This window comes from Podarcis muralis, chromosome 16 (genome assembly GCF_964188315.1).
Source record: "Podarcis muralis chromosome 16, rPodMur119.hap1.1, whole genome shotgun sequence".
In the NCBI taxonomy this organism is placed as follows: domain Eukaryota; kingdom Metazoa; phylum Chordata; class Lepidosauria; order Squamata; family Lacertidae; genus Podarcis; species Podarcis muralis.
Window position 1 is genome coordinate 764,410 of NC_135670.1, and position 23,215 is coordinate 787,624.

The 23,215-nt window shown below is 51.3% G+C and overlaps 1 protein-coding gene across 6 annotated transcripts in view; it reads right to left on the reverse strand.

The window, feature by feature from the left end:
* Positions 1-23,215, reverse strand: part of ARHGEF11 (Rho guanine nucleotide exchange factor 11) — a 63,214-nt gene that overhangs the window by 3,239 nt on the left and 36,760 nt on the right. For 3 of the 6 annotated variants that reach the window (XM_077920711.1, XM_028709051.2, XM_077920707.1), the window contains 22 exons: positions 22,153-22,176; positions 21,359-21,500; positions 21,119-21,215; positions 20,881-20,910; positions 19,495-19,621; positions 19,222-19,401; positions 17,111-17,158; positions 16,175-16,362; positions 14,821-14,967; positions 14,383-14,462; positions 14,141-14,266; positions 13,360-13,477; positions 11,983-12,161; positions 11,813-11,888; positions 9,335-9,502; positions 9,137-9,224; positions 8,179-8,286; positions 7,333-7,412; positions 6,489-6,731; positions 4,448-4,828; positions 2,986-3,060; positions 660-955 (listed from right to left, as the gene is read on the reverse strand). In XM_077920711.1, the coding sequence (XP_077776837.1) occupies positions 660-955; positions 2,986-3,060; positions 4,448-4,828; positions 6,489-6,731; positions 7,333-7,412; positions 8,179-8,286; positions 9,137-9,224; positions 9,335-9,502; positions 11,813-11,888; positions 11,983-12,161; positions 13,360-13,477; positions 14,141-14,266; positions 14,383-14,462; positions 14,821-14,967; positions 16,175-16,362; positions 17,111-17,158; positions 19,222-19,401; positions 19,495-19,621; positions 20,881-20,910; positions 21,119-21,215; positions 21,359-21,500; positions 22,153-22,176 (3,001 nt within the window). The remainder of the gene's footprint in view (positions 1-659; positions 956-2,985; positions 3,061-4,447; positions 4,829-6,488; positions 6,732-7,332; positions 7,413-8,178; positions 8,287-9,136; positions 9,225-9,334; positions 9,503-11,812; positions 11,889-11,982; positions 12,162-13,359; positions 13,478-14,140; positions 14,267-14,382; positions 14,463-14,820; positions 14,968-16,174; positions 16,363-17,110; positions 17,159-19,221; positions 19,402-19,494; positions 19,622-20,880; positions 20,911-21,118; positions 21,216-21,358; positions 21,501-22,152; positions 22,177-23,215) is intronic. The other 3 variants (XM_077920708.1, XM_077920709.1, XM_077920710.1) reach the window with 3 other exon arrangements.

The following is a 23,215-nucleotide window of genomic DNA, read 5'->3' on the forward strand; positions in this document are numbered from 1 at the left end:
GGACGGCAGTGTTTACCATCTCCTTGTGAACTCTCTTCCTGGCCCTTAAGATCTATCTAAAGATGAAACTACATCAAGGTGAGCTACTCTCTTCATGTACTGAGGATGCCGGAGGAAGCAACTGGCCTGTGTTTCAGAATGCTTAGACGTGCCTGTCAGGTGCAGAGAAAGCAAATGGCAGAGGTGCAGAGGCTTGTGGGATTTGACCAGAAATTATGGTCCATGAATCAAACCCAGTCAACGCAATGCTTTCATCGCGGACACAATGGCTTGATGCTTTTTTATAATTCCTCATAGTAATCCCATCTGACCACTACAGAAGGGGCCATTAGGGATGCCTGAGAAGAAGGGCCACTGGGCTTATTCGATTACGTGTTCCACATCTTTCCCCCCATTAGGTCCTCAGTTGGGGTGGGGCGGGGGGGGGCTCTTTTTCAGTCCAAGGGCGACATGACTGGCAAGGCTGGAGACCACCCTCTGTGCCCGCTTTGATTCTCTCCCCGTCCCAAGGCACACAGCATTCATTCCCCCAGCCCATTTCAACCCATTGCCCTGCCTCTCACAACAGAGGCCACATGCAGGTGGCTGAAAGCTTTCCTGCTGGTGATAAAGCACCAAGGGTTTCCTTCTTGCCCCCCAAGCCGCACCCCACCCCTCACCTTTAGCCTGGTGAGCTTCAGGGAGAGCTGCTCTATCGTCTGGAAGATGGCGTCCACGTCCCGGACCACTTGGCTGGAGGGGGAGAGATCTGGGGCGGCTGGAGGGCCTTCCAAGTGGCCAAGCCAGCCTGCTGCCGGGCTCTCCTTGGCACGATGCCACCTGTGGGGCGGCCTGGCGGCAGGAGGGGAGCTCTTTGGTGGGCTGGAAGGCCGGGCTGGCTCCACGGGGCTGGGGCTCCTGGTGTCCGGCGGGCATTCCTCGGGACCTGCCGGCAAGCTCACGTAGAAGTAGTTCCCTGGGGGAAGGAGACGGAGGGGAGCGTTAGTCGGAGGGAGAGGTGGAGGTGAAGAGCAGACAGGGGAAGGGAAGAAAAGAGACGGGGTGCCCACACTGGGGAAGAGCCACCATGGAGGACAGGCAGAGAACACCTGCTTTGCATGCAGAAGGTCCCAGGTTCGAGCCCTGGTAGTACAGGTGAAACTCGAAACATCAGAATATCGTGGAAAAGTTCCTTTCTTTCACCAATTCAACTTCAAAGGTGAAACTAATATATGAGACAGACTCGTGACATGCAAAGCGAGATATGTCAAGCCTTGATTTGTTCTACAGGTGAAACTCGAAACATTAGAATATCGTGGGAAAGTTCCTTTCTTTCCGCAATTCAACTTGAAAGGTGAAACTAATATATGAGATAGACTTGTGACATGCAAAGTGATATATGCCAAGCCCTGATTTGTTATCATTGCGATGATCAGCTTATGAAAACCCCAAATGAACAATCTCAGAAAATTAGAATATTCAAGGAAATCAGCGAAACAAGGATTGAAAATTGAGCAAGATTGGACCTCTGAGAAGTAGAAGCATATCTCTCTTTACATGTCGTGAGTCGATCTCATATATTAGTTTCACCTTTTAAGTTGAATTACTGAAATAAACGAACTTTTCCACGATATTCAAATTTTTCGAGTTTCACCTGTAACTCCGAGTAAGTCCGGGAAAGAGTCCCTGCCTGAACCCTTGGAGAAACACGGCGGTCCATGTGATGCGATATCCTGTAAGGCAGCTTCCTGTTTAAATCACCCCCTCTGGACTGAAATCTTACATTTGTTTTAGAGAAGGGGCTGCCACAATCTGAGTTGGAAGGGGACCTGCTTGGAGTGCAGAAGGTCCCTGGCCAACATCTCCAGGAAGAGTTGCAGGGTGTCTCAGTTCTGAAACGCTGGGGAGCCGCTGCTGCCAGCCAGTGTAGGCAGCACTGCGCTAGATGGACCCCACGGGTGTGCCTTGGCCAAGAATCCCCCCACCCCATCCCATAGAGAGAAGCAAAGGCCCGCAGGAAGAAGGTCGAAGGACCTTCCACACACACAAGCCCAGCCCCAGGGCCTGTGTCTGACCTTGGAGGGATAGAGGGTGGGAGGGGAAGGGAGGCTGCGCTTGCAGAAATGGGGCTGGGGGGGAGGACAGAGGGTGGAATTGGGCTGGGGGTCTTAGTGCGATCTGCCTTTGGAAGGATATAAAAGAAGTGGAAAATAGCTATGGTGTTCTGCTGCTTTTGGCACACACAAAGTTGTAGCATGCAAATATCGAAGGAACGAAGTTGCCAGTTCAATACTGGTAGTACAAGGAAAGTGTTGGGGATCCTGTCAGGCAGGGATTCGTGGGGGGGGGGGAGTTTGGAGTGTTGGCGGCAAGTGAGGATTGGCTGGCGGTATGAATGTTGAGCGATGGGCGCCAGTTGGGAGTAGACCTGAAGGAGCGTCTCCACCCCCATCGTTCTGCCAAGACACTGAGGTCCAGCGCTGAGGGCCTTCTGGCGGTTCCCTCCCTGAGAGAAGTGAGGTTACAGGGAACCAGGCAGAGGGCCTTCTCGGTGGTGGCCCCCCTCCTGTGGAACGCCCTCCCACCAGATGTCAAAGAAATAAACAACTATTTTACTTTTAAAAGAAAACTGAAGGCGGCCCTGTTTAGGGGAGTTTTCAATGTGTGACATTTTGATGTATTTTTAATTTCTGTTCGAAACCACCCAGGGTGGCTGGGGAAACCCAGCCAGATGGGCGGGGTATTATTATTATTATTATTATTATTATTATTATTATTATTATTATTATTATTATTATCATTTCAGTTGCAGCCAGGTGTTCAGAGAGAGAGAGAGAGTGAGTGCGCACGCACTTGTCCGGCCAGACTGCGGTCCCACAGAGGGGTGAGCAGGGCCTCCCTGCACATTGTGGCCACCCCCCGAGACACACGCGCTGCCCCCAGGACCCCCCCCCATCTCCCCAAGCCCTTCCCATCTCCAGGCAGGGGTAGAAAGGATTTCTTTACCATCCGCATGAGCCGCGCCACCAGCCTGGCTGCCGTCTGTCAAAGGCAAAGCACCGTTAGTTCCCTCCACCTCTGCTGTGCAAGGAGACACCGGGGGGGGGGGGAGAGGGGGGGAGGGAGGAGAGAAGCGTGATCAAAACCTTCAATCACAGGAAGTGCCCATCACCCAACAGAGGACATCCAGGAAGAAGTGCCAATATGGAAGGGCAGGGGATTAAGAGAAACCTGGGAGTCAAGCGCATGCAGGTTAAAGCTAAGAGAGGTCTGAGCAAGAGCCAGCTGCACCCAGGAAGGAGAGGAGAAAGCAGGCCACGATCCGCAGGCCCCCTGGTCCTGGCCCCATCACCCTCTAGCGGCGTCTTCCTGCATGCTTGCAGGTTCCAGAGAAGGGAGGTTGGTTAGTTTGCAGCCTCTGAGGCTCCTGGTAGATGGATTTTCCTTCATCTGCACTCGGACAGTGCCCAGGAACTCCCTGGCTGTCTGAGATGGCACAAGCCGCCTCCGTCCTCCAAGCAATCCTAACGGGCCAGATGATGGTGCAAGGGACAGGCTGGCAGTTCAGCGCCATGCTTGGCCCTGTTCTTCAGTCACAAATATTCACCCTGGACCTTGTTGAAGGAATTTATGTATAGGTTGGGGAGGGGGTTGCCCCTCCAGCAGATATCTTGCACATGCCGCCCACTACCAAAACCAGCACCATCACTTTTGTGACTTGTCCCCACAAAACAATTCATCACAGTTTCTTCCTATCTATTCAAAGGGCCTTTGCTGCACAATACCAAATGTAAGAATTCACTGATCAATGTATCTCTGTACTGGCTCACTGGGGAAACTTCAGAAATTCCTATAGACATGTGAGCTCAGCTCCTCAGCAGCCCCTCTGCCTGAGTGATAATCCCTGGCATCCTGATACCTGAGTGCCAGACAGGTAGCCATTCCAGAAATACCAAACCCAGATGAAGGCAAAAGGGTGGGATGAACTTGGCTGGAAAACAGGGAAATGTAAAGATCTCTTTTGTTCCACTTGATGGGTGTTTGGTGGAGGGCAAGGGGAACCATGGGGCAGGGTCCAGGATGCTCAGATTACGGCCACCAGACCTCCCCTTTCATGATGTAGCCGTGATGTAGTTTGGGGGGGTGTAACATGGGGATTAGCAGCTAATAAAAGTTTGGGTTCTCTTTTGTTGGGGGCTTCCATCTTGTTCCACCTGGTGGCAGGTGGGAGTCCTGTCGCGACAGTCTTCAATCAAGACCAAGCCGACTGGCTGCTGTTTTGCTCTGGGATTCCTGGCTGGGGTCCTCGTTTTCTGTCCAAGGGAGCCCTCAGATTTCTCCGTTATCAACCTGCACCAGCTCTACCCCAGGCAGGGGAAACTCAGAGAGGACACCCCCCACCCCTCCCGCCAACCTCCTTGCCATGCACACACACACACACACACACACACCGGAGTCACAGACGTACCTTTCCGCACCACTTTGTAGCTGCTGCCGCCGCCGCCCTGTCGGTCACTTTCTGCAGCAGCCCCTTGGCCGGAGGAGGGGTCTGTCGTCCTCTCGTCTCCCCCAGGCTCTGTCCTTTCCCCTTCCTCGGTGCTCTGGGAGCCTCCGGCCTCCGGCTCAGCACTGCCCCCCTCTGGATCCGCTGCTGAAGATTCGGGGAGCTCCACGGCTGCGCTGCTCTCCCCAGACGGCTCCTCCTGGCTGCCCAAGTCCTGACTGGCCAGCGCAGAGTCCCAAGGTTGGCCGGCCCCGACCACCGAAGGGGTGGGGGTCAGGTCTTCCTCAGGGTCAGCGTCCCGGCAGGGGAGGAAGCTGCGCAGGAGGAGATGGCGCAGGGTCTCGACTGCAAGGGGAAAGAGAAGGGAGGGAGGCTGTCGTTTAAATCCCACAGGTGGGCTGAAGCCGGCCTCTCCTTGGACCAGGGAGGGGGCCTTCATCTTCCGCCACCATGTTCAAGGACCCTTTCTTTCTTTCTTTCTTTAATAATTTTTATTGAATGATTTTATGTTACAAAAAACATTACAACCATACTATCACAAAATATGATTAAGAAAAATTTCATACATCAATATTTTGTTTGTTATTTGCCGTCTTATTTCCTCCCAAACATTCCATACAACACACACACACACAATAATGATAATAATAATGAAAATAAATATTTCCCCCCTTTTAGCTTACAAAATCTTTACTTCAATTCTGACTTCCTGTCAAGTCCCTTCGCATATGTTTTATCTTACAACTGAATGTACACAAAACAAAAAACCTTTCTGTATAAATTTTCCAATACATTCAGAAAACAAAATAAATTCTTAATTGTTATCCACCTCCTTTTACTTCCTTTGTCACTTGAATGCTAGCACGGAGTCAAAACTATTATTGTATTTTTGCACGTATCTTCTATAACCATCCCATTTTCCCGCGAATTTTTCCTTTGAGTTTCCTCTGAGTTCAAGGACCCTTTCGGGGCTGAGGGAAAGCAGGAGGGCCCAGGAGAGGGACAGGCGCAATGATACTCAAGGGGAGGGTTGGCATAAAAACCAGGACACCCCCCAAAAAAAGTTATTGAGCTTTTTTATTTACAAAAACTTGTCTAAGATCCAGGATGAAGCGCCGCCTTTCACAAATCCCTCCCAGACGTCAATTCCACCTTTGAAATCCAGGTATGTCCAGGAAAATCCAGATGTATAGTGTGATAGGAATTTTGAGGTCTTAGATATATGTTAAATGTTCCTAAGTGTACCAACCAAGCACGTACATAGATCAGCACAGGAAGACCGACCTGGAACCATTTTGATTCCCAAACTGTCCCAAACTGACCAAATGTTTTCTCTACAAAGTCAAAGGAAAATGGAAAAGCCTCCCCACTGTCTTTTCCCTCACAAATCCTGTCTTAAGGGTATGTCAGTGTATGAATAGGGTGAGCCTGTGACCTGGCCCAGGAACTAAGTATTTATCATTACAAAAGACTGGCCAGGTTCCCCAGGCAATCCAATCAAGTAAGCATTAACAGGTGACCTGCCAGACAGGAGATAAACAATGACAGGAGAAAAGCAACATTCAAATTTCTGCTTTAGACCGCCTTTTCTGTGATGTAGGTATGATGTTTCTGGGGGTGGTCTTGATCTACAGGGTGGCAATTTCAAATGTCTTTATAAGGCCTTGTGCGGCAGTGTTCTGGGTTCCTCCTCCTTTCCTGTGTGAGAGGGGAGCACCCTGTTGCAACAGATCAATACAGATCAAGCTTACGAGCTGCTTTGCTTCTCAATATTCTCTGATTGGCCTCTGTTATTTTCTCCTACCAGTAGGGAACCTACTTAAGGACTGTATATGGGCTCTTGGGTACCCCATAAGGGGGAAAAGGGCAGAGATTTTGTTTACAACAATGGCATGGGATGAAATCAGGCCAAAGGCTGCCCACTCCGAGCCTCTCTCCCACCCCCACCCCCCACTCCCAGTGCAAATATAGACACATAAAGGAAAAGAAGCATTCTGGCTCTCACCGTCCTGCAAGGCTGACTCTGCCAGGCACCCGGGAAAGGCAGCCTCCGGAAGCGGCTGCGACTGTTCATCAGGCCCCTCCAGGGTCTCCTCAGGAGGAAGCTCCATCTCCCCAGTGGGGAATGGCGACAAAGCAGGGCACAGGCCTTCCTCATCCTGCTCCTTTTCCTCGCTGCCTCCATCCTCTGGCTCTTCCGCCAGTGCCAGGGGCCTCTCCTCAGCCAGGGTGTCCGTTGGGGTATCGTCTGTGTAATGAAAAAAATAAGGTCTTATATATATAATAAATGTTCATAAATGTGCCAACCAGGCACAAACATAGATATATGAACCACATGTCTGGAACAGCACAGGAAGACCGCCCTGAAACCATTTTGACTCCCAAACGGACCAAATGTTTTCTCTGCAAGGAGGGAGGGCAGAAATTGGGTAATCACCATTTCAAAGGAGTGGGCAGACTACCAGAAAAGGCAAACAGATAAGGCATTATCAGATAACCTGGCAGACAGGAAAAGCAACAACGTTCAAATTTCTGTCGCTCTTGGATACCCCATATGGGAATAAGGGCAGATTTTGTTTACAACATCTGCTGGGGGGAAGAGCGGGGAGAAATGGGACAGAGAAAGGAAGCTTTGGAGCCCTGAAACAGTCCCCCCCCATCCATGCCCCAAAGACAAAGAAGCCCGTTTGTGTGTGAGAAGGAGGTCCTGGCAACCAACAGAAAAGATCCTCCCCAAATATCTTCAATAGGGAGCAGAAAGATACTCCCAGAATGCCTTGCAACCCTGCTGGACCTTGGCTGCTGAGACTGCCCCCATCACCACCCCAGGGCAACCGCCAGCCGCTCACCTGAAATGTCCTCTTCCTGGGTGGACACAGAGGTGCTCGGGGCCAGGTTGGGGGAGATGTCAGCATCCTGGAGTACTAGGCTGAAGAGGAAGGACAAAGATGATGATGATGATGATAATATATTTATATCCCGCCGTCCCCAGCCAAAGCAGGGCTCAGAGCGGCTAACAACAATAAAATTAGCAGAGTTTACATAAAATCACAATCAATGAATTAAAATATATTCTAAAATCAATTCAGAGTCAAATTAATGGCAACCATTGGGCCAGAGTTCTGTGAGGATTACAGAAGGAGGGGGTCAGACTGTGCCTTGGCCAAAGGCCTGGTGGAACAGCTGTCTTGCAGGCCCTACGGAAAGATGTCAAGTCCCGCAGGGCCCTAGTCTTTTGGGACAGAGTGTTCCACCAGATCGGGGCCATGGCCGAAAAAGCCCTGGCTCTAGTTGAGGCCAGTCTAGCCTCCCTGTGGCCTGGGACCTCCAAGATGTCCATAAATGCAGCAACAGGGGGTGGGGGAGGAATAGCCCATCTGCAGAACCCCCATTTTAATATCCCAAAAGTTTGCCCAGAAAAGCTGGAGTGAGAAAACAGCTCTTGACACCCTACTGGCTGGAACTCCTAGGGCAGGTGTGTTTATCTGAGGTGGGGAAGAAGAAGATGTGGATGTTAAGAGGTACGATTGAAGGGCTTCTTTGGTCATTTAATAAAGCTCCTGCAAAGCCGGATTTGCAGACTTTTTTTAAAGAAAGAAAGCACACGCTAAGTTCATCTAACCCCAGCCTCCCTTTGCAGATCCCTGCAAAAGGTCTCCTGCCTTGAGGGGCTGGGGCTGGGGGTCCCCCCTTACCTGGAAGGAGCCGCTGGGTGCAGGGGGAGCTCCTGGGAATGCCGCTTGGCAGGCAGGGGGGCGTTCCGGGTGGCGCTCTTCACCGCCTCTTCCAATAGTTCCATCCACCTGCCGGGGCGGGGGGGGGGGGGGGGAGAGAGTGGAGAAAAAGAAAGACTCTCTAAAAGCCCCCAAAGAGACCAGAGTGCCTTTGATTTGAAAGGCAGGGAGACCCCATGTTTATTTCATCAGCATCTTTTAATACAGATCCAACGTTTACTAGAGGGTGGGACATTTACAGAAAATATCTTAAAAGAGCATTGTAAAAAATGTGAATTCTCTGGCTGGCTTAGAATGAGCCCTCCGTGAACATAGAAAACCTTATTAAAGCAAAAATTTGGAGTGATAATGAAAAGTGCGCTACTCAAAAGAAAGCTGGGACTCTCGATGGGGTGACTGGAAGTCATAACAGAAGTTGTTTTGTAAGAAGTTAATTTAATTTTTTGTAATTTGTATTATCCTTTGGGGGGTTTTTGTTGACTGTTTTTTTCTTTTTTATAATCAAGCAATATATATATTCATACACACACACACACACACACATATTCCAATTTTATTCCAATGCTACTCTAATTCCAATGCTACTCTAAGATAACAGACAGACATGCATGTTTTAACTGAAACTACTTTTAACTGGTCATTTTGAGGGAGGGGGTGTTTTGTTACCGTCGAGGGGAATCTAGTTTTGTTACATTATTTACCAAAACTCAATTAAAACTTCTTGGGGCTGGAGACTGTGTGTTAACTGTTCTGGAACGCTTTGGTTTTTGTTTTTCAATTGTCTGTTTGCCACCCTGGGCTCCCTGACTCTCCCTGACTTATCCTGCTGCCCACAGGTCAGTTTGCATTTTAATCTCCCTGCTCCTTCCCACCAAAAGGAGATTGGGGCACGTAGGAGAATAACAGATAAAAATATTACGTGTTCTTTTCTGAAGAGCTCGAAGCTACCAGTTCGTAGATCTGGGGTCCCAGTTCAGAAGTGCAGATGATGAAGAGCGCTCGCTTATCTGTAGGGAGGAGAGAGACAAGCTGGAAGGAAAATCGACCCACCAGGGCTGGCCTGTGTAGCTTCCCACCTCTGCATGAGGAAATGTGGTTTTACGGCCTCCCTTCCTACCTGTTGCCACAGAGCGGATGAGGACCGCGTTCAGTTTGAGGACGGGGCTGAACGTTTGTTTGGTGTCCGAGGAGCCCAGCGCCATCTTGCTGTGACACTTGAGAACCAACTTCTCGTCCTGTTTTTGCAGAAGTACCAGGAGGTCTTCAAGGAGCAAGACGTGCAGATCTAAGAGAGGGAGGGAGGGAGGGAGGGTTGGGGTTGTGAACCGGCTTTACGCGTCCTGATAAGGATTTACCGCCCTTTATCAAAAGATCCCCATGGGACACGGGTGGCGCTGTGGGTAAAAGCCTCAGCGCCTAGGACTTGCCGATCGAAAGGTTGGCGGTTCGAATCCCCGCAGTGGGGTGCGCTCCCGTTGTTCGGTCCCAGCGCCTGCCAACCTAGCAGTTTGAAAGCACCTCCGGGTGCAAGTAGATAAATAGGGACCGCTTACTGGAGGGAAGGTAAACGGCGTTTCCGTGTGCGGCTCTAGCTCGCCAGATGCAGCTTTGTCACGCTGGCCACGTGACCCGGAAGTGTCTGCGGACAGCGCTGGCCCCCGGCCTCTTGAGTGAGATGGGCGCACAACCCCAGAGTCTGGCAAGACTGGCCCGTACCGGCAGGGGTACCTTTACCTTTACCTATCAAAAGATCCCAGGGTGGTGTACAAGATTAAAGTTAAAGGAACTCCTGACTGTTAGGTCCAGTCGTGTCCGACTCTGGGGTTGTGGGACTCATCCCGCTTTACTGGCCGAGGGAGCCAGCGTACAGCTTCATGTGGCCAGCAGGACTAAGCAGCTTCTGGCGAACCAGAGCAGCGCACAGAAACGCCGTTTACCTTCCCGCTGGAGCAGTACCTATTTATCTACTTGCTCTTTGACCTGCTTTCGAACTGCTAGGTTGGCAGGAGCAGGGACCGAGCAACGGGAGCTCACCGCGTCGCAGGGATTCGAACCGCCGACCTTCTGATCGGCAAGTCCTAGGCTCTGTGGTTTAACCCACAGCGCCCCCTACGTACCTTAACATTAAGTACAACATTAAGAACACGTTTTTCAGAGCATAATAATAAGTACATAATAAAAAGCGTAAAATAGATAGCATATTAATAAAATAATCATAATAAAAGTCCCCCCACAAACAGCCCACAGATTATATAATGGCCAAAGGCCTGGGTAAAGAGGCACCTAAAGACATGCAATGATGGCGCCAGGCAAGTCTCTCTGGGGAGAGCATTGTGCAGACAGGGAGCCGCCACCAAAAAGGCCTGTTTTGTTGATCTGCTCATAAGTGGGTGGGTGAGATTACCTCTTTGCCTATTGTTTTGAGTATTGCTAATCTGGTTCATTACTGTTTACAGGGCTTTTGTTTTTCCGTAAGTTCTACATTATATGAAATTTTAACGTATTATATGATCCACCGCTTCCCTATCTATCTACAACTCCACTAGCATCTCTCGGTATTGTGAATATCACCGAACTTACCTTTTTGTTGGTATCTTCATGAATTTATCTAAAAGACTGAATTAAGCATTTGAAAAATCTATCGAAACCAGATATTATAAGTTCATTTTAGGCTGGGTAGTTCGCAAGTCTTTGTGGCTTTGTTTAATGTTTTGTATTTTTCTCAGAAGGTTGCTAAAGTATGTATAATGATTGTTCTGTATATTAATAGCCAACGTGTTGCACGAGTCGCACTACTCCCTCCCTGCTACGGCATTATACATGTGCATGTGCTTTTCTTTGATGCAAGTCTGACTTAAGGCCTGTCTAGACATAGGAACAAGGGACGGTCTCTCTAGCTCAGGACCGTCGCCACGGATGGACAGCAATGGCTCTCCAGGGCCTCAGGCAGGGAGCCATTCCCCAGCCCTACCTGGAGATGCTGCCAGTGTGGATTACACCTGGGACCTTCTGCATGCCAAGCAGGTGTTCTGCCATGGAGCCTTCTGAAGGCTGCTGATCTGGGAGAGCCTTTTAATCTATGGCCTGTTGTCCTAGAACTTTAAATACTATTGTGTGTTTTTAGTTTGTCAGTGGTTTAAATTACTTAAAAGACTTCTATTGTTTTAGTCTTTTGGTAAACCACTTTGAGCTTTTTACAACCAAGCAGCTTATACATTTTATTAAATAAATGAATGAATGACAACACATTGACAGTTTTGATCTTTCAACAGCTAAAGCTCTGCATGTTCCAAAATTGCTTGGTTCTGTTAATCTTTTTGGAAGCTGTCTCTCGACCCCTTCGCTCGGTCCATCTAGTTCAGTCTTCTCTACTCGGGCTGGCAGCAATGGTTCGCCAGGGCTTTTCGGCTCAGGCAACCTTCCTACAACCCCTCCACACTTTTGATTACGGTTTTAATCAGAAAGTGGGATATAAATTAGAAAAGTCAACGGCAGAGGAAGCGCACACAGGCCTTCCCTCTGAGAGGCCGTGCCACGTTTGTGTGAGAACATGCACGAACGCTGAGAGGAGCTTTCGTTTCTGCCAGCTACATACCCACAGTCTTATCCTTGCTGATGCGCCAACTCAGAGGGCCCTCGTGGATCATGCGACGGCTTCGGAGGTCGAGGTTCTGGACAGGAGGGGCAGAAAAAGGCAGTGTTTTGAGGAGGAGACGAGCAGGATAAAGCCAGTGACTCAGGTGCAGGGCGAAGGGGGAATTGTACCTTGAATTCCGCAGCCAGCGGGTTGCTGGTCCGCTCCAGCGAAGTGGCATCTAGGCGCTTCTGGTAAACCTCCAGGCGCTGCTGGTTTTCTGCCCTCTTCACCGCCTCATTCACGTACCGGAGGATCTCTCGGCACTGGTCCCGCGCCTGGCAGAGCTTCTTGTGCTCCAAGGTCTCCCCTAAGCAATGAAGGTGCAGAAGAAGAGTTTGGATTCGATATCCCGCTTTCTCACTACCCGAAGGAGTCTCAAAGCGGCTCACATTCTCCTTTCCCTTCCTCCCCCACAACAAACACTCTGTGAGGTGAGTGGGGCTGAGAGACTTCAGAGAAGTGTGACTGGCCCAAGGTCACCCAGCAGCTGCAGGTGGAGGAGCAGGGAATCGAACCCGGTTCACCAGATTACGAGTCTACCACTCTTAGATGGGCCACTGGCAAAGTTTGTTTCTATTTATGGAAAACCTGGGAGGCTTTGTTTAAAACACAGAGGGTGGTTCCAAAGTGACTTCCACTACAGTCATACCTTGGTTTGAAGTAGCTTCGGGATGAATATTTTCAGGTTGTGCTCCGCGGCGACCCGGAAGTAATGGAGCACGTTACTTCTGGGTTTCACCGCTCACGCATGCGGAGACGCTCAAAATGATTTCACGCACATGCGCGGAAGCGGCAAATCGCGACCCGCGCATGTGCGTGGGATGTGTTCAATTTAGGATGCAAATAGGGCTCCGAAACGGATCCCATTCTCATCCAGAGGTACCACTGTACAATCTAGAAACAATGCTGCATTTAAAAACAAGGTGACGTCTGAAAGACAGATCAGCAGCAGCTCTGATACACGATGCAAAATAATCCTTATTGGTTAATGTGAAAATTGGCTTCTGAATAGCACCCACGCTCTACAGACACAGCCCCACAGGGCGCTAATGCACAGTGTGTGTGCGCACACACACACACACACACACACACACACACCACCGTACTCTCTATGTATGCTGACTCACAACATCAGGAAGCTGACACAAGTTTAAAAATACAGTACAATCGCATCATACATGGAGGGTTGGTTCCAATAGTTCCATGTATACACAATGACTGTGTATGCCCTAATCCTTGTAGCTGCTCCCGCAGCTCATGGGTCGGGCAGCAAGAATCCCTCGCACTCCCAGAGGCCACAGGGCAAGTGGGCCTTGCCCAGCAAGCAAGACGCAGAGCTATTTCCCTGCTGGGTAACCCCAAGCAGACCCGACCTTGACTGGATTTAATTTGTGCAATTTCAACCAGCGAGTTGAATGTGCTTAAGAGGAGATTGCAATGTGTAACGTTTGAATAGGAAGAGACACAAAAAACAAAGAAACACCCAAATACGAAGAGAGAGATACCGTCTGTGTGCTTGATGATGTTCTCCAGCAGCAACGGGTATTTCGTCAGCCGCTGCATCTCTGAGATGATGAGGTCTTTGAGCTGGAGGCGGCGGCACTGAGGGTTGCTCTCGGCTTCCTGGGAAAGGCAGGGAGAGGGAGAGAGAGAGACAGGCCTGTGTTTCTCTGGCCTGCAGAGACAGGAGAGGGCTGGCCGCTGAAAAGTCCCTTCCTCCCCCTGAAAATCCCATCACTATTAGGACGGCAAAACAAACTCTGTGAGTTCGCAGGAATGGCAAAATGGACGGCAATTATTAGAGGCCACTCAAATCAGAGAATAATTAGAGAGTGGGATGGAGTGGAGGAATACATGGGAAAATATGGTTCCAGAACTGAAACATTGATAGAGAATGTGTAAAACGTAAGCAAGAAAACAATAACAGAATCAATTGAATAATTATTAAATTATAACAAGACGGAAGAAGTGAAATAGTGAGATCACACATGGGTGAAGGGGAGTGGGGGGTATATGGGAACCTATAATATCATTTATAATATAATTTGTTAGTTGCGTTGTATTTACACATAGCAAAGGGAAGCCTAGAGCAATTAGATATATTTTAATTTAGGTAATCTGTGTCATAGGCTTATGTTAGAAAATGAATATGGATTTTGAATTTGACACTTGTAAAAAAAAATTGGTTTTGAAATATTATTTTTTTTTAAAAAAAAGAAAAGTCCCTTCTTCCTCATCTCCTTCCTCCCTGTCCATTAGCAGCCTCCTGCCCCATGACGAGGCTACCTGCATGAAGAGCTGGAAGCGAGTCTCCTTCCGCTGCTTGGTTTTGATCAGCTCAAGCGCCATGGACTGGTATGCGCAGAAGCGGGCAGCCATCTGCTGGAACTCCTCGCGTGCAGCCCCGTCAAACTGGGGGGACACAAAGAGGGCGGGGGGGGGGGAGAAAACACTCCTGGGTTAACCTCAGGTGGGTCAGGAGATCACATCGTGTCCCCAAGGCAGCCCAGGCGGTCTGGGATCCTCACCCGGGAAAGCATTAGATCCCCAATCTCCTTGACGATAGGCCCTTCCTCTCGCAGCCTCTTCATCGACTCCGAAAGAGAATCTGGAGGAGGGAAGGATGGTGGGGAAAGGAGAAAAGGAAACAGAAGGGGATGGAGAAGGGGCCTAGTTTTAAACTCCACACAGGCACTCTTTATTTTCAGTGAAAGGCTCTCAGCAGTGGGCAGAGCTGGCCATTTAGGGTCCAGCCAACATGGCAAATGGGATCAAGGCCTCCCGATTTCCCTGCCCTCTCCGCCCTGTGAGATTTGGCAACTGAGGGGCTCTTCGGCTTTGCTGCAGTTCTCCTCCTGAGCAGGGGGCTTGTGGAGGGGAGACCCACTCTGCCTGCTGTAGAAACCACAGGATGGGGGGGGGCCTGGTCCAAAGGGGCTCCAAGGGAGCAGGCGAAGCAGCCTTACTGTGGATCTCCAAGACCTCTGGGAGGTTGGGGAAGAGGAGGGCCAGCTCCTCCCGGGAAAGAAGGCTCTCCTTTCTCAGGCGCTGGTAGAAGAGGACGTCCAGGACACGCAGGATCCGTAAGTGAGAGCCCTCTGTCACAAACAGCTCTGCGGAAAGAGAAGCTTTGATTTGTTCTTAAAAGATTTGGGTCGCGACGTAAACCTGCCCTCCTCCTGAACAAAACTGTGCCATCGATGAAGTGGTAGAGCTGCGTTGTTTAGTCAGACCCCTGATGGTTCCACTCTCTGCTGGCTCTCCAGGGTCTCAGGCAGACCCTGTTCCCTGGGATCAAACCTTTGCCACTGAGCCACGTGGCTCTTCCCCAGCCCGGGCGCCAGTACAGAGCTGGTGGCTCTGGTTACCAGGGCAGCACACCCACCCCTCACCCATCTAATAATAACAATAGTAAAAGGTAAAGGTACCCCTGCCCATACGGGCCAGTCTTGACAGACTCTAGGGTTGTGCGCCCATCTCACTCAAGAGGCCGGGGGCCAGCGCTGTCTGCAGACACTTCCAGGTCACGTGGCCAGCGTGACAAGCTGCATCTGCATCTGGCGAGCCAGCGCAGCACACGGAACGCCGTTTACCTTCCCGCCAGTAAGCGGTCCCTATTTATCGACTTGCACCCGGGGGTGCTTTCGAACTGCTAGGTTGGCAGGCGCTGGGACCGAATGACGGGAGCGCACCCCGCTGCGGGGATTCGAACCGCCAACCTTTCGATCGGCAAGCCCTAGGCGCTGAGGCTTTAACCCACAGCGCCACCCGCTTCCCTTTTAATAATAATAATAATGAATTTTTATTTATACCCTGCCCTTCCCGGTTCAGGGCGGCTAACAACAAATTTAAAACACTTCATTGATGCAACAAAAAACAGCATAAAATACAGTATAAAATGTGAATAACAATAAATTCAGAATTCAAAAATCAGTTTAGGGGGGAAATCCATCCAATAAACATTAGTGTGTGATCCCCAGGGCTAGCTGGCTAAATTAGTCCTATTTGGGCCAGTGAGGACACCAGGGGAGAATTAGCTGTGGGATCCCAGAGCGGGGAATCTTCATAAAAAGGGAAGGAAGGGGAATAAAAGGCCAAGTTTGAATTGAAAGCCAGGCAGAATAGCTCTGTCTTACAGGCCCTATCTAGGGATTCCTCTTCTTCCTTGGAGACATCACAGCACCCCTCAGGGCCAGGAAGCCCCCCCCACACACACACACCTGGCTGCCTTGGCCCTATGTCAGAATGTCAGAGCTCACCAGGCACGCCCCCCACCCCACCCTGTCTTTCTGATGGCGACGGCAGGGAGACCCTCCTCACCATTGATGACTTCCTGGCGGTCGATCTCCCGCTGCGTCAGGGAAGACACAACTTCACGGCCCACGGTGTGCTGCCAGTTTTGCGAGTCCGGCTCCAGCTCCAGGTCCGAGAGCTGGAAGAGGTCGTCCTCCAGCAGGTGGGGCAGGAAGGAGTCGGTGCTGAAGCCCAAGTTTGGGGACTCGATGCTTCTGCGCCGGGGGGGGGGGTTGGAGGGAGACAAGAAGGGGTGTCAAAAGAGGGTCTCTGAGAAAGGTCCTCCAGCCTCAAAAACTGGGCCTTCCTGGAACTAAGAGCTTCAGAGTTTGCCTGCTGATGCAAACGAGAGCCTTGCGATGCTCCTTCCCACGTCATCTTTTAGCTCCATGTGCTTTTCAAGGCTCAGGTTAATTCTGCTCGATCTGAACTGTATCCAGAGCCTCTGGGAAAGTGATGTTTGCACATGTGCTCATTTTCTATCGTCTCTTGCGGCTGGGCGTTCTGCTCCAGGGAAGGCGCGAGTGAGGTGCCAATGGGCTCACAGGGCTAAAAAACTCGGTGACCCCTACCCTAGTTCCTTCCTTGCAGCCCACCAGAGGCAGCATCTCTCCCAAAACAGGGTCTTTATAGCCCCATTATGAGCCAGCCGGACCCAGAAGTCTCTTTCGTGTCGCAGGACGCCCCAACTGCGAGACAGACGGAGAGACTCAACTAAGTGAGCCTCCAGTTCAATTTCTGCTCTGGGGTCTCTGCCACGGTCCAGCGATGGGAGGGAGGACCCCGCCCAGGCATACACAGGACCACCGTGACTAAGCACAAGACAGTCGTGGCCTCGTTCCCCCTGCTCCTTTGGGTCACCAAGAATAAGAAGACGAAGAGGAAAACACCTAGACAACCCATTCTTCCTGCCCCATGGAAGAATGCCTGTTTCTCCTGACCCTGGCTGCAAGGATAGCTCACCTGCGCCCCATTTTGGGAGTGTACGGCGGGGTGGGGTTTTCCAGAGACCTGGAGGCACAAGAAAAGATTATAAATGGTGAGCACCACAAGCTCTGTGCTTAACTCCCTCGCGGCTGCGGGAAGGGACGCATCCAGCAAACACTGAGGACACTGAACGCAGACTTCCCCAACCAGGTGCCCTCTGGGGGTTTTGAACTCCAGCTCCCATCAGCCCCAGCCAGCAGGTCAAATGGCACAAGGACTCATGAGGACACAGCCACGATGGCTGGGCTGATGGGAGTTGGAGTCCCAAACACCTGGAGGGCACAGAATGAGGGAAAGAGGGACCCCTTTCCTTTGCAAACAGACAGAGAGCTCCTGAAAGGAAGAAAGGCAAGGATGGGAGGGGGAGAAAGGCGCCCCACGAAGACAAATGCTGCACATCTTAATTAAGGGCCACCTTTCCCCATATATGCCCACTTGATCATTTTTATCTGCGAAAGTGGCACTTCCAGAAGTGGCCCATTCTGCACCTTTAAGGAACTGGTATCTCAGCGTGGCAGCTCCTGCACTCTGGAACTCCCTGCCCATTGAGATTAGGGAGGCAACTTCGCTGCATTTTTGGGGGAGCCTACTAAAATATTTTATTTGGGCAAAGCCTACCAAGACGTGCAGAAGTTGAAATGTATTTTAATCAGTCATTTCAGCTTAGTATGCACACTTTTAACTTCTTATTTCATTAAATTTGCTTTTTGTAAATTTGTTTCTAACGCTGGTTCTTTTTTACGTGCCATTTTAAACGTGAATTTTAGACTCTTTGTAAACCACTTAGCAGCTTTGTTTGAAGTTGGGCAGGATGCAACTTTTGCAAAATAAAGCAAACGAGGAGCAGAAAGCTGCCTTAGCTGCCCGATTACAGTTATTTATTTACTTTATTTATTTAGCAAAAACTGCATCCCGCCTACCTGTCAATAAAACCTTGGAGTGGTTTACAAACAATATAAAAGAGGCTGCTTAAATTGTGTCATCTTGGATGCGAACGTTCTGTTAACGTTGAATGTTAATGTTGGGAGATAAGAGTTGTACATTTATCCACTCCACGTTTACAGTATCTCCAGGCTTTGTCTTGCACATGGCACCTTCGTATGTTGTTTGAACGCTTACAAGTCCATCTCTAGTCTAGCTATTATTCTAGTAAATTTGGTTTTATACTTAGAAGCCAGTTTGTGGTGTTGTTGTTTTGTTGTATCAATGGCTCCTAGCCAGGATGGCTCTGCTCTGCCTCGACAGTCAGAGGCTCCTGAATCCCCCTGGAAACCACAGGTGGGGAGAGTTGTTCTTGCACTCAGGTCCTGCTTAAAGGTTTCCCTTTTGGGTATCTGCTTGGCCTCTGTGAGAACAGGAGGCTGGACTAATCCAGCAGGCTGTTCTTATGTTCTTAACGCTTCTGTGCCAAACTTGACACCTGGCGCAGAACAGCAACCTCAAAGATGGAACAATGATAAGTCGCTTCTAAAGAGATGCCCAGCTGTGGCGTTTGCCTCCTAGGATGGGTCATAAGGAAAGGGTTAAAATAGGTGTGATGTGATTGGCCAGTGAGAACGCAAGGGGGGAATAAAAGTTATCGAGTGTGAGGTTTTGAAAGTCAGTTGAGTTGAGAGCTGAGTTGAGAGTTGAGGTTTGGGGAGTTGAAGAAGGAAGAGGGAGGAATGGGCAGTGGGTTGGTCGAGTTGTATTGTGAGAGAGTGAGAGGAATTGTGAGGTGGAGTCAGATAGATAGTTGGAATAATCAGTTTGGAGTTGTTAGAAATTAAGAATAAGAAACGGACAAGAGAAAAACTAACTGAAACCATAAGCTTGTTCCTGCATTTAAAAATAAACTTGATTATTTGTTTATGTTAACAACTGACTGGACTCTGTGTGTCCCCGTGAGATACGGGGTGGTGGCAGCGGAAAAAGCAATCGCAGAGGCGGCACAGGGTCAATAGACCGTTAAACGTCCGGGGGCCCTGTGTGTGATCGCCACACCAGCTAACAACAGAAATTATCTAGAAAGCGCGTCCAACTTTTGCAAGGTGTTGGAACACTATAAGTACAGAAGGTGGCGCTAGACCTTAAGGCTCAATTTTCACCTGGCAGAGAGGCTGGATGCAGAAGAAGAGGCCGACTGGTGGAGGCGGGTGGCCTCAGCCGCGGCGTCCATATCCACGTCGCTGCGGGAGCGAGGCACGTTCTCTGCTTTGCGCAACCTCTTCAGCTCCTCCCGGCCCTTGAGGCTCTCCGACCGGCCGAGTTTGACCTCCGACCTGGAACTGAAGCCGTGAGGGAGAGGAAGGAGGACAGGTGAGGACTTGGAGCCCACCTGTGCCCACCCCCCTTGCTGGGCGTCCTGGGCGTCCTCCTACCTGTCCGACTCCAGGAGGTCCTCAGGGAAGCTGCCGGTGGAGAGGCGCTGCAGGCCAGGATCCTGCGAGTCATAATGCTGGTTGTTCTCAAAGTGCTGGATGATGTTCCTCACGTTGCCGGGTTTAACTGGTCAGAACGGGAGGGAAAGTCAAGCCGTTAGAAGCCCCCAGTCCCCACATAGCTACAGACTTAACTGGGGTGGGTGAGGGGGCAGACACCAGGGTCTGGCCCAGAAGAAGGCCCAAGGCAGATGACTGTGTAGAGCAGCCTTTCTCCACCTGTGGGTCCCCAGATGTTGTGGAACTACAACTCCCATCACCCCTAGCTAGCAAAGCCAGAGCTCAGGGATGATGGGAGTTGTAGTCCAACAACATCTGGGGACCCGCAGATGGAGAACCGATAGTGTAGAGGGAACTGAAGCGTGGCACTTTTGGGGGGAGGGAAAGGGAGTTGTATCCAGTGCCAGTTCTCCTCAGAGTAGACCCACTGCAACTAATGGACATGAACAACTTGGGTCCACTAATTTCAACTGGTCCACTCTCAGCAGGCCTTGCCTGGAAGTCCTTAATTACACAGTCACACTCCGCTTCTACACAGCTGCCGACGGGATGCGAGGGCCCTGTCTCCGCTCTCGCCATCCTGAACCCCTCTCCCCACATGAAGAGGCTCGGCTTAGGGAGGAAACCTAGGACTACGGATTCCCACAAGGGATTCCCACAAAGGAGGAACCCCGCGGCCTCAGGCCCAGCCCAGTTCCAGGGCCCCCCAGACACCCACTGGCACGAAATCAAAGGGGAAGAAGGGCCACTCCTGTAAGCAGAATGACATCAAGGGGACACGACCTGAATGACCAGCTGTGAAGGAGATGGGAGGGGAAGGGGAAAGGGGTGGCCTTCAGTTCCACTCCGGTGCGTCTGAGAGAGAAGACGGTGCCGTCTCCCCACGGCGAACGCAAGGGGTGGTTTGCACACCTTTCCCCAGGCAATCTCCCACCCCGCTGGGGAAGCCACGGCAGAAAGGGCCCTCTAAGGGCAGCGCCAAGGCCACGTGCCTCACAATTGCATGGCAGAGGAGGGGACGCAGCGAGACTGTGCTGTCCTGGGCGAAGAAGTTAGGCAAGGAAAGGGAAGCGTGGCTTTTGCATGGGGAGGGAAAGAGGGCGGGGGGCGGGGAGAGACCCTGAGCGATTAAATCCAACCCATCCTCACAGAACCAGCGACAACAACAATTTCCAAGGTCTTTTCTGGAAAAAGATGCCTCCTCACCATTTTTTATTTTTTTAAGCAGCGGCAGCGGGGGTGGGGTGGGTAAGGGGGGGTGAGCTGGGAGGGGGGGTGTCAGGGAGAAAAACCAGCAAGGGGTGTGTGTGTTCCTTTTGTTTTTACCTTCAACAGGGGACAAGGGGACATGAAATGCTGAAAAGGAAAACAAAAAGAATGGAATGTCAAAATCAACGTCAAAATCTGATGAAAAAGACAGAAAAAGGAGGAGGAGAAGGGAGGAGAGGAGGAAGGAAGGAAGGAGGAAGCCCGGCTGAATCCACCCCCCCCCCCCAGAACACACTGCAGGAGGGGGGGTGCTCAGCACCATCCCCCCCTGCCCTCATCTGCCCCTGGAACTCACTGCTCTGGGAGGAGCTTTTGGGCTTCCCAATGTACTTGAGGATGGGGTTCCGCTTCTTGTCTTCCATGGCGTCCTTATCCTTCTTGGTGCTGCTGCTCTGTTGACCCAGGAGAGAGAGAGAGGGACGCAGACACACACAGAGTGTGTATTAGGAGAGGCACGGGACACACACACACACACACACACACACACACACACACACACCTTCTCTCCCTCCGGCCAGCCTGACCACCAGCTCACCTTCTTGGCCTTGGGGAAGAACGGCAACCACTTGTCTTTCTCCTGCACCTGAGACTTCTCCACCACGCTGACGGGGCGTGCCTCTCGCGGACGGATCCCCACATGGCCCATGTAGGTGTTCAAGGCGAAGCTCATGGGGGCGCTGCGGGGAGGGAGAGGGGTCAACTGAGCCCCACAAGGGGAGGGCAGGGGGGAGAGGCTGCTGGCATCAGGGCAGCGCAGGCCAGTGGGAGAAAAGCAGAGAGAACGCAAACTAAAGGTAAAGGGGCCCCTGACCATTAGGTCCAGTCGTGGCCAACTCTGGGGTTGTGGCGCTCATCTCGCTTTATTGGCCAAGGGAGCCGGCGTACAGCTTCTGGGTCATGTGGCCAGCATGACTGAGCCGCTTCTGGCGAACCAGAGCAGCGCATGGAAACGCCATTTACCTTCCCGCCAGAGCGGTACCTATTGATCTACTTGCACTTTGACGTGCTTTCGTACTGCTAGGTTGGCAGAAGCAGGGACGAGCAACGGGAGCTCAGCCCGTCATTGCGGGGATTCGAACCGCCGACCTTCTAATCGGCAAGTCCTAGGCTCCGTGGTTTAACCCACAGCGCCACCCACGTCCCTTGACACGACACATACGTAAGATAAAAACCCAGAAATAAAGCAATATGCCATATGAAACGTAAAGAGAGCAGGAAAAAGCAGGTCACTGGCAGCCTCTCAAGGGGACCCTTGGAATTCTCCCCACCTTCTGAGCAGCCTGACCTAGTAGTCCTGGGGGGCTGAGGGGGTTCAAGGGAGACACTCACCTCCTGTCCTCTTCATATTTGGATCTGGAGGAAGGAGACAAAAGAAGGAGGAGGAGGTTAACACGCATCTTCACTTCCTACAGCCTCTCCTCCTCTGCTTACAGCCCAGTCGCTTCCAAGAGACGCCTCACAGGGGGTCCAGGCAGGAGACCCTCTCTTGCCCATTTGGTCTATACTGAAAACCCGCCTTCCTCCCTGCGCACTGGTGCCCTCTGGATGTTGCTGGGACTCCCATCACCATCCCTGACCACAGGGCCATGCTTGCAAGAGGTTGGGCGCATCACTTACAAGCCACAGGGTCAACCACTCCACTTGCCATTAGCAAGCACGTTTTTTATCCCTCAGGACTGCCCTATCGTCTCCCACCTTGAGACCCACACACAGGCACATAACCCTCTGCTGGCAAGTCTCCCTGGGGGAATATCTCTGCCCCCCCGTTCCTGAGGGCCCCAGCCCCACCCTCACCCTGCAGCCAGAGGGGCTTCTTGTCCCTGTAGTTACACGGAGCCTCAAGCCTGGCAGAGCACTGCATGCGCAATCCTTCAGGCAGGATGGGACTGTGGTGGCAGCACAGCCTATGCCCAGACATTATGGCTGTCCCAAATTGGAGCAGGCCCCTTTAGAAAACCCACCGGTGACTCCAGACCGGACAAGATTACAGGGGTCACTCCTTGTGCCTCCCTTGTGTTCTCCAGTCAGAGGAAGGCCTCGGCCACCGACCAGGGTGGGATTGCTCCTCCGTGAACAGCTATCTCTTCCCTCTCTCTCTCTGAGGGCACTCCCAATACACCAGCCGCAAAACAAGCCGGCCTGGCTCAGAGCCACAACTTCCAATCACCCTTCATGATTCCCTCTTGCTTTATTGGCATTAATGCAATAAAACCAGGTCCTTAAAGAAAAGCAGAAACCGGCCGTCAAAGTCTCCAGGAGCAGATGGTGAGCAGAGCAACAGGCAAGGAGTTCCTATGTGATATCTGGAGCCTTGCAAGGCTGGGGGGGCGGGGGAGCCCCTGCCAGGTCAGCCCCTGACACACACATACTATATAAAGGTCAAGGGACCCCT